The sequence below is a fragment of the Choristoneura fumiferana genome, chromosome 2, assembly GCF_025370935.1.
Source record: "Choristoneura fumiferana chromosome 2, NRCan_CFum_1, whole genome shotgun sequence".
In the NCBI taxonomy this organism is placed as follows: Eukaryota; Metazoa; Arthropoda; class Insecta; order Lepidoptera; family Tortricidae; genus Choristoneura; species Choristoneura fumiferana.
In genome coordinates, this window is record NC_133473.1 from 16997550 (window position 1) to 17008902 (window position 11353).

Sequence of the window (11353 nt, forward strand, 5' to 3'; positions counted from 1 at the left end):
GAACATAAGATCAAGACAAGATGTGCTGTAAGTTGACTACGGGGAAATGTAGTAAATATAATACCAAGTTAATAAAATACGAAGAAAGATAATATACCATGAAGGAAAACATACAACATTTCTCTAGTGTATAAACAGCCTGATAATAGGGCTGACTCGGTTATCTCGAGGGAAACATAGTACGTGCGCGTTTGCGTTTATTTTATCATCGATGTCGTCAAAATTCTGAACAGCGAAAAGCACTCAAATAATATGACAAGCGGAGCCGCCGACAAAACACAAGTTATCGCAATAACATTCCAGTAACGACAGACTTAAAAAAATATAAAAAGCTCTCGAGACGCTTACAAAGTTGTCGCAGTTTTACGAGCTTTTCGATAAAGACATTATTATATTTGTATCATACTTAGGCATCGAACGGAGGACCGTAAAAGAGGAGTCATTTTGCGAGACAATCCAGTACTGTTATTGCAATAAATGCAAAGGGTCGCGGCTTTTTATTCACGTTCAAGAAAATTAGATAATTTTCTACGTAAACTATTGGTAAAGCCTGACCAGAAATATATGACTACTCGCCATGTTGCGGAATTTCATTGGAACTAATTTCTTACACTGGCAATAATTTTAATGATTGTCAGTGTCACTATAAATGGCGGTTTCTTTGAACAATAACAAAAATGCCCCAAACGATTCGTAGTCCACAACGGATCATTGTAAATAATGTTCTATTGCTACGACAACCATCTACCAGCGCAGCGCTACTTACGTGGCTGCAAAAGTGTATAACACTTGCCTGTAGAAGCCCTCCTGCCTTGCCTGTGTTAAGTCACTCAAACACAAAATTTTTGGCAGCTCTGAAAAAGTTTGTTATCGAGTTATGTCCCTATAGCTTAAATGAATATTATAATTTTAACTGTTAGTTATTAAGTGAAATGTATCTAGCTACACCCACTGGGTAAAATTATATTGATTCTACCTGTATTGCATAACATCAGCATGTACCTTATACATATAATTTATGGCTTTATTAAATAAATAAAATAAATGTTTATTATAAACTACTGAAAAAAAAAACGCTTGGGGAATTAAACTATTTCACTACAAAACCTTTCCAAATTAACATCAGAGCTAACAGGTAAACGTTGTACACAAGTCAAGATGTCATTATTCCGATTATACTGAACTATTGCCATATAAATAAGAACAATAGCGCCCTCTTGACAATAGTCATATATTTTTGGTTTACCTTTAAGTATTACATTATTTAATTTACTTACTTTGGCTATATAATTATGTAGGTAGTCTTAAAAAAATGCAATACTTATATACCTTGACGTTAAGAACAGATTGTTAATATTCATAATATTGACAGGGTCTACATGATTACAATGTAGATATTTTCCGGATACAAAAAAAAGACAAGTAATAAATATTTAACTTATTCATGAAAAATAAAAAGTCCCTATCTTTAGTATTTCGCTTATACGGGACTATCTCGAAGGAAGCGATCCGCGGTACCGGCCCTCAAACCCCGGCCAAGTTCCGCGGCCCACAACCTTGCAATTCTAAAGACCCTTCTAATTATTACAACAGAAGTGTTTCTTTGACGTTGAAGATGCTTAATTTGGTTAATATTCGATACAACTGTGTTTCAGTTTTTTGAACAGTATTGTAAAGATTTTTGCTGAAGTTTGTGAAGCTGGTAGGACAGTATTGTTAACTGTGTAGGTACATAATAATGTTATCCAAATCATTAATGAAGAGATACAAAGTAAAGGTGAAAAGCTAAGAAATAGATAGTTCGTTACTTCGAGGTCGACAAAACCCACCTTGATGCTATATTTATATGCTATGCCATATATATACTTACTGCAAAATTAAGGCTGTGCTTGGTTTATCAGTCAATTAATCACATCTTTGTTTTGTACAGTCAGTTACAAAAATATTGATTCGGCAAAAGTTACAAAAATATGTACACACAACTTTATTGACTTTACATTAAGGTCGTACCATGTATACATCTTTTTGTAACTTTGGGCGTATCGATGTCTTTGTAGTTAGACTGTACGTCCTTAGGAAAGTTGATATTATCGTGAATTTTCCCGGGGTTGTATTAAATTATGTCTGTGAAAATAAAGTCGCACTCAATTAAAACTTTAGTTGTAGTAAACAATATTATTAATATTACTCGGTAAGGTAATCATAATAAATTACAAACTCTTAAGCCTTGCTGTAACTAGAATGAAGAGCCGTTAGGAGTATTTCTATACTTAACGAAAAGGACATTTTTATGTAAACAAATGAAGGAAACGGCCCTTTGACGTTTCATGAAAGTATTTTTAAACTTCAAAGACATTTTACGGACGGCGCAGAATTGGTCAATTGTTTTATTTTTATTCGTCATGTTAAGAATTTCACGTTAGCTTGGCTTGTGGTTTTTGGCTGGTAGCTTGTTTATATCTATTCTTATTGTTTTAATTGCGCTATTATTTCGTCCGTCGGGATTCATGGTCGTGAATATAATATCTTTAATCATTATTATACTAATTATAGTATCGTGTTTACTTTGTAAATTATAGACAAACAATACTATTAAAGTCTCTATTAAATCTGTTTATATTTGGACGTTTCGTAATTATTTCTTCTTCAATTACAAATTGGCAGAAATGTTTTTTCCTATACCTATAAATAAGTAATTGCTTGATACTAACAGTAATAATACAATAATAATGAATAATAATACATTCTTTGACATAAATTTAATGTCATACATAATAGAAAACAAAAATTCAAATTCTCCCCTCTTTGTTGTATATAACTAAATTGTCTGCATTCTAAAACACCACCGTGAAGACTTGTGTTTGCAGCTTAGCGAATAATACTATACATCATGCGGCACAGTTGGACGAACTTAGCGGTCGCAGCTCCAGACTGTCGGGAACTAGGTTCACTAACTTTAATTAAAGCTCTAATCGCTTTCATTAGTGGACAGCTGATAACGAGGCTCCGTGGCGGGTTCGTTTGTTCCACCCCCAGCCAGTAGTTATCAGGATTTACTGGATCAGCAGTGATTAAAAGTAATGAAACTTGGTCAGCGCAACCACAAAGTTTGTTGTCCGTAGCTATTAACCTGACTCACAGATTTACAAGTTCATTAGGTGGCTCTAATTGAACAGAAAATACTTACTTACTATCATATTCATAAAAGATACTTAGTCGTTATAGTAAAATTCAATAGCAAACATTAAAGTGACCAATAAGGACAGCCCAAAGTAAAGTAGGAAACTTAACGAGCGTCTATGTAAACGAGAAATATCGGGAACGGTTGTTTATGTGGCAATATAGCCTGGAGGAAAACACGAGGAATCTGAGTAGTTGCATAGCATAGATCTCATGTTATTTCGGTGATGGTGTCAAAACGACACTGCTCTAAAAATGTCTGTAACGAAAGCGGCTAGCTAAGGGGGTGCGGGGCGAAAGTATGCGCGGGCGCTTAGGAGATCCGACAGAGGGGGAGGGGCGGGGGAGGGAGGGCGCGCCCACGCACTGCCCGCCGCGTCTTGCCGCCCGCCTCGCACCAGTCAGCAGCTGTGGCTCGTGTTGGCTGAACCATCTGTAGGGCCATCCTCTTTTTTCTTACCGTAGGTGAGTTCTGGTGACGTTTGATATCTGTACTAACTGATCGCGACGGCAAAACGAAGTGCATTAATGGAAGTGAAGTGATCTATCAACGCCGTGGTGTAGTGGAGCGTGCGTGATGCATCGCTTCTGCAGTGTGTGACCCTGAGTCTTTCGTTGCTCGGGCTACCCGCGGTGCTTGTTTGCGGGAAACTGCGCTAAGCGTGATTGAAAAGAAAACTGCCTTTACTAAAACTAACTTCAAATTAAATTTTAAAAGTGTCTGAAGTATCTAAAATCTAAGTACCTATATAAATTTAATGTGGTTGCGTTACCTGCCTTAAAAATTTACGTCTAAAATAATCTTTAGCTTTAGTTGTCCCACGCGCCTACATTTTCTTAGTCTGTATTTTACGAATTGCAGACATAAACTAGCTTTTACACCGTAATTGTAGTTAATTATAAGTTTACGACACAATTAAACATACATAGCTAACGATATCTGATTACATTTTGAAATCCGTGAAACCGAAGTCGCGCGGCGTGCCACCAAATTTGGATTGGCGGGAATGCGAGCCAACCTATTTCCGTCGCCCGCGCCGGCGAGCCCCGACGACGCCCGAGCGCCGCCGAACTTGCCCGAGCTCGCCCGAGGCTAATAATGGAATTTTCTTTCAGCAACAGTTTATTCGGAAAATAGGCGACTTTGTGACGTAGACCAGAATAGTATCACGTGACCTAAATTCCGATCATTGTGGTATCCTGAAAGAGTAAATAATCACCTAATGTTCTACTTTTTTCATGGTGTTTCGAAATATTGCGAGTAAATTAAATTTTTAATCAACATTTTAAAGAGATCGTCGAAACTTTTCTGAAATGAAATTATTTTTATTAGTTTCAGTAATATTAGTGGATAATATCTGAATGATATTGTATTCTTCCAAACATTTGGTTGAAACGGAAAACTTTAATTTTCACGTATCAAATGACAGCTGTCTTCGCGTGGCACGTAGCCAAATATTAGGTTTCAATTAACAGCTTGATGTTTCGTTTATGATATTGCCAAATACGCATTTATATTGTAGCCAAATCAAGTCAACTGCTGAGTTAGGTATTAATTAATTGTCAATTATAAAAAAAAACACACTGAACTTATCGATGACATTTTGATTAAATGATAAAGTGCTATTACAATATTTACAGACACAAATGAAGCAAAAACCTAAAACTATAACACATTGGTGTAATATTAGCTGAATAAATTTTTTTTGGGTGTGAAATTTGCGAAAACGATGTGCAATTTGTCATGCATTCATATTAATGTAATAAGATAAGATAAGGGTTTCATTATATCGCAAAAAAACTGATTGGTGAATTATGTTTTGACTTATCTCAATGTTGTATCGATATAGATTAGGTACATATCGCTTTACGTAACTGGTAATTAATTAAAAATTAAACCTAACGTCAACGTACCGCCGCGTTTAAACATTTTTTTCATTTGAAAGCCTTAATTAACAGTTCTTTTTACATTATTTCTATCTTTGTTACAGGACACCTAAACCAACACAAACAAAATGGCGGATGATGATGTAAGGTATGTCAGATGCAGGAAATGGAACCGGAATTTAATTTCCTCTACCTAGAGATTTTATATTGTCTTCTTAACTCAAAGGTGACGTTAGCACCAGTGAGTGCATTGAAAAAAAAAAGTAATTAGAAAGAAAAAATATACAGTTTACAAGGTATAGGTAGTGCCACCGGAGTTAGGTCACCACACAGTCACTCTCGTGGTACCTTTAATATAAAATGAATCCGGAATTCAATTTAACGTGATTGACTGAACACTCCTGTGCTTATATAGGTTGTACATCAGAAATATTATTCAAGTTGAAGATACGTTTCTGACGCTGTTACTTTTGATCATTGATCAATCAATGAATGAAAACATTGTTAACCTAAATAAAATAAAAAGCTTAATGACTTAAATAAATAAATAAATAAATATATCACACCAATTGACCTAGTCCCAAAGTAAGCTTAGCAAAGCTTGTGTTATGGGTACTAAGCAACGGATAAATATAATTATATAGATAGATACATACTTAAATACATATTAAACACCCAAGACCCGAGAACAAACATTCGTATTTTTTATACAAATATCTGCCCCGACACGGGAATCGAACCCGGGACCTCAAGCTTCGTAGTCAGGTTCTCTAACCACTAGGCCATCTGGTCGTCTATATAGGTTAACTTGCCTAGCTGAAGTATTTTAGATAAATTTAATAGCATCTTTTACTTACATCCAATTAAAAAACAGCCAAGTGCGAGTCGAACTCGCGCACCGAGAGTTTCATATACATTTGTAAATATCTAGGAAGACACTGGTGTTCGTAAAGTCCACCTGCGCAAAATGTACGCAGCGTGGGGTCATTTTCGACGGTTACAGAACATACTGACCTATGTCTGTATTTTTTATGTCTTTCTATACAGACATACATAAAAATAAGGTTTTTAGACTTTTCTTATTTCTCATAGGTAGCTCTTAACCTCCATACCAAATTTCAAATTTCTAGGACAACGGGAAGTAGGTACCTCATACGTTTTTCAGTTACCTACATTAATTTCAGCTTAATAACTCCACGTGTTCCAGTGAAAAAGTGTCTTGATAGGCAGATAGATAGATAGACAGACGGACAACAAAGTGAGTGTATTGATTGAGAAACTGATAAGGTTTTAATTTAATAAAATAGTATACATATTCATATTGAACAAGTGAGTGAAACTTATAAGAACTGATACGCGCTAAATTAACTACCTAGTGTTAATTTTGTGCTCGAAAATATAGGGTATAAGAACGTATCATTGATTTCTGATATGTACCTACCTTACTAGTATTTAATGGAATTTAATACAATATTCTGGAATAAACATTATTGATTGCACTTAATCAATAATGTTTATTCCAGAATATTGTACGGAATTCCATGAAATATATCCCAACTCAGGGATTTAGTAGTGTTGCACAATAGCATTTTTTTAGTACTGGCCACAATTAAATTTGAATTATACAAAAAAACAAAATAATTTAATTCTGGCCAGTACTTTACAAGTTAATTAACACATTTCTTTTTTCTGTTTTCATTTTCCGTGGTTGTCGCCGTGTTGTGCTCCTATCGTCGTGATCCACTCTCTTCGAAACCTAAAGTATTGAATTCAAAATCCCCCCTCGAGACTCAGGTACTTATTGTTGTGATAACACAATAACACATTACATTATCTACACTACAGAAACTATTTAAACAACAATGAAATATTTAGTCTGAAAACAAAGTTTAAAAAAATATTAACTGAATTGGATTAAATAATAAACCATACTTGATGGTTTTGAAAATAAACGATGAAATCCGCAAATGATTTCTAAACGTTTATAATGATCTATATTTAAACCTGAATTTCTGTTACAGCATTTTACTATTTTATTTGTATTAGAAGGGTTGTAAGTCGGCATCAATGTTGTCAGATGACCATTTATAATTTTATTATATGTCGTAATAACAAACAATTTGTAAATCAATGCTAACGCACAGTGTTTAATCTAATAACACATCACACATATATGTTTACATAATGTCATGAATCATTTGGAATAAAAGATTAATTAAATAATGAAACAAATATACCTAAGGCGCACTTAATGCCACAGCTGCGTATTTAACTTTGAAGTATGGAGTCTGATTTTCGAAGCCATTAACTTATTTACAAAATGAAACAATTTATTTTTAAGATGATTTATATTAATGCAAAATTTAAGTTAACCTAAGGTTTTTTATTTATACTTATCGATCTCATGACATAATGTTTAATCACACTCTCACAATACTTGCAAAACCATATACGTCGCACTGAATGCACACTACCATACACTCACACAGCACCAGTGTTTTAAATTGCACCCACTATTATAACATAATATGTTCTTATCATTAAAATGGCTGATTTACATTTAAAATCTTTGTCTGTTCGCCGATTTCAGATTTTGCAAAAAAACATGTCTATTAACTAACGTCTTTAAAACTAAATTTAAGAAAAATGTTGTAAAATCTTGAAATACTAAAAATCTCAAATCGGCGTTTACTTTATGTTAATAGTGTGCTAGTAAATGTTATTATAATAATGTCTATGTCAAAAAATCTTTGTCATTTGTTATAAGTATTAACAAATGTGTTTATTTTTAGTACCCCTGTCAACTTATTATAGACGTGAAATTAAAACTATTTCCAAACAGCAATTTATTTTTAAAGTCAACCCCAGAAAATATGTACATATTACATACATATTGTGTTATATAGTAAATCAGCCACTGACGAAAAGTCAGAAAGTTAAATAAAAGTACCCTTGTTATTGAATTAATTTATCTGTTTCTCCCTAAATGTCAGAACTAACTTTTCCTAAATATATTTACGATCGTGTTCTGAGAATTGTCTTTATTTTTCTTTCAGAAAAAGCGTCTCGAGGAGGTAATGTACATGAAGAAGACGACGTGATACATTTTTTACCACCCACCTCCTACACAAACAGTCCTACACACACGACGTTAAGAGTTATTTTAACGTATTATTACTTCCAGAAAAAGTTATTAGTCCCATGAAGTTATTTTTTGGTTAGGTACATCGAATTTTCAATAACAGTCGATAATTGAATAATTACATTCAATAACATTTTTCGTATTTGAATTTCAATATTTTCTTTGCAAATGCAAAAAAAATCCCGTAAAAAAATTGCCGTATCCATAAGATACACAGATTATTAATTTGAAAATAGAATGGATAAACTTGATACTGCTCCTTCGCGAAGTGCGGTCTCAAGCTATGTGAAATAGCCGCGTTTGCATGGAATATTTCTAGTTATGCAGTTAATTTTCCCCTACTTCTGCTCGGAATACAAAATATAGAACGTAAACGCAAGTAAATCTAATACAGTATTATATATAATTAAAAACATTTAAAACAAACATACAAAAACATGCATTCACCTTCACTCATTAAACAATCACACATATACAGACATTACACAGTCGCACACATACACACTTAATCATAATTAATACACAATACCAAATTTTTTAATTTCCCGGTATGATTACCATGTCATTGACTTGTCCAGGCGAAGAAGGCCAAACAGGCCGAGATCGACCGCAAGCGCGCTGAGGTGCGCAAGCGCATGGAGGAGGCCTCCAAGGCCAAGAAGGCGAAGAAGGGTTTCATGACCCCCGAGAGGAAGAAGAAACTCAGGGTGAGTGCAAATCTTTACCTACAAGTCTACTGGTAATATTCGTGTTTATGTAATATCAACTATCAAACATACTGAATCTGAACTGAAACCACCGTGTGGGACAATTTCACAAAAAAAAAAAATTGTGAGATTGAAACTTAGTAAGGAAAAACATTCCTCTATGGTGCCATCTCTGAGTTACTCTATTGAGTTTCCTGTCAGACGAGTATCATTGCATTAATCATTTACGAGTACGACATTGCCAGATGATATTTCTCCACGATTTACATGACTACTTATAGCTGTCCTTCTCATAACAGTTGCTGCTGCGTAAGAAAGCCGCTGAGGAGTTGAAGAAGGAACAGGAGCGTAAAGCTGCCGAGAGGAGGCGTATCATTGAGGAGAGGTGTGGTAAACCCAAGAACATTGAAGATGCAAACGAAGGTAAATATTTCTCCGCTTTGACCCACTCTCTAATTTTATTATACTCTCTCAATTCCCAAGAGCTAAGAATGAACGCTCATGAACACTTCTTGAATAGAAAATAAGCATTCAAAACTTTATCTATTTTATCTCCGACATCACATCGCCGAGCCACTGTGTTGTGTACCCTTTCATTAGTTACTCATGTGCATATATGTATATGTGTCACGTTATAGATGAACTTAGGAGCATTTGCACTGCCCACTACGATCGCATCAATCGCCTTGAAAATGAAAAGTACGACCTGGAATACGTCGTTAAAAGGAAAGATCACGAGGTAGTGAGACGAGCCAACTGGGGCAGTTCTCTCTTGACAAACTGACAAACTCACATCTCTTCACTTTAATATGTAACGTTATGCAATGCCGATGAGGCGTGTTGTCTCTTCGTCTGGTTAACAGATTAAACACTATCAGCTGAGCGGTCACCGGGTACAATGCACTTCGGCCGACCCATCTATTTCTAACGCGTGTCTCTTTTTTCCAAGCTCCATGTGAATTATTTGAATGTTGTGCGTATACTTGATACTTTCTGTTTTTCCGTAATTTTCAATAAAACATGTTTCCTTTTCGAGCCTCACATCCTATTTAACCGATGTCGCGTTGTTAGTGTAAGCACTGTCGGTAGCGCAGCGTCGCAGTCGTAGCTAACGGCCGAACTCTTGGTAATCCTTAAGTTGGTTTTATAGCGGCTCTTACGAGCATCATTACCGGTTACCATCAGCGTATCACCAAGATCGAGGAGGAGAAGTACGATGCCGAGATCGAAGTAGCGCGCAAACAGCTAGAGGTCTGACCTGGTTTGGGCTCCACGCAGTACATAATAAGCAATTAATTTTGAGTAGCTCATGCCGATAATGTGACTAGTATAATCAACCTGTTTGTTTTCGCAGTCCACTCATATAATTTTCACTTTCGGAGCTGAAAGTTAAAAATACCTACATCCCTAACAGTGTGGATAACAAGTATAAGTTCTAAGCGCTAAAATAACATTGAGCCGTTGCAGCCGTCGGAGCTGTCCACGTAGCGAACATGTAGAAATCGTCGCGCTTGTCCGTGCGCGAATCATGTAGCTTCGCTTTCGCTTACCTCCGTCGGCAGCGGTCCCAGCGTCGCGTCCCACACTACACAACGACTAATATAATGTTTACTTACCTGAAAATGTGATTGTATTTTTCTTTAGCGGAACTGCAGACGATATGTCAAATGTACTGGCACAGAATATACAACCTTGAGGGGGATAAATATGAACTAGAACGAGCGATCGAAATTAGGAAAATGGAGGTAAAACTGCATATTAGGATTGGAATGCATTATGATATGAGTTGATACTGATTTAGTTGTTACGACATGACATGATAGTTGTACGGCTCGACGCACACATGCACACGTCGCTCCACGTCGACAGACGCTGGTCACTCACAGCGATGCCCATGCTCATTCTGCTGGCTCAATAATCTGTCTTTCCTTTTTCTTTAGCAATGCTCAAGAGAATAATACAGGAGTATTATGACCGCATGTATGTGTGTGAGGGCCAGAAGTGGGATTGGAACATGAAGTCAGGAAAAGAGATTTTGAGGTATTGACCAATACTTTATAACCATTGTGAATATCACAGTCATCGAATATGTAACAAACGTGCGCGTGTGACAATTCGTGTACATTGTTAACGCTTTGTAAGTTTTCGGTTGTTTGTTGTTGAGTTGTAAATAATCGAAGAGTTCGAGTCCCGGGTCGGTAGTGCTGTATAGAGCACATGTGTGCGACGGTAGAAGGTTCGGCGCGGACGCAGCCCGGCCACGGTAAGGCGTGCGGTGCAAAATCGATCTCTGGCGCGTCATCCGACATGGAGCTTACACCGCTAACTACACTAACGACGTAACCGCTCGCTCCGGCGCGACGTAACAGCTACCACACACTCACTCAGCCACGCGGCCCCGCCGCTGCATGCCGCCTAACACCCATCTCGCTCATCA

At 36.3% G+C, this 11353-nt stretch overlaps 1 protein-coding gene across 5 annotated transcripts; it reads left to right on the top strand.

Annotated features, from left to right (window-relative positions):
• Positions 1-3540: 3540 nt before the first annotated feature.
• On the top strand, positions 3541-10721 carry LOC141445238 (troponin I-like). 5 transcript variants are annotated; one of them, XM_074111032.1, is made up of 6 exons: positions 3541-3645; positions 5172-5210; positions 8124-8141; positions 8788-8916; positions 9216-9339; positions 10561-10721. In XM_074111032.1, exons 2-6 carry the CDS (start codon positions 5196-5198, stop codon positions 10704-10706), a joined length of 432 nt encoding a protein of 143 aa, XP_073967133.1. In that variant the 5' UTR covers positions 3541-3645; positions 5172-5195; the 3' UTR covers positions 10707-10721. The 5 variants fall into 5 exon arrangements, with proteins under 5 accessions (XP_073967133.1, XP_073967144.1, XP_073967150.1 ...); XM_074111049.1 differs by lacking the exon at positions 10561-10721 and adding an exon at positions 10067-10360 and having other exon boundaries at positions 3542-3645; XM_074111025.1 differs by lacking the exon at positions 10561-10721 and adding an exon at positions 9555-9715 and having other exon boundaries at positions 3543-3645.
• The last annotated feature ends 632 nt before the right edge of the window (positions 10722-11353 follow it).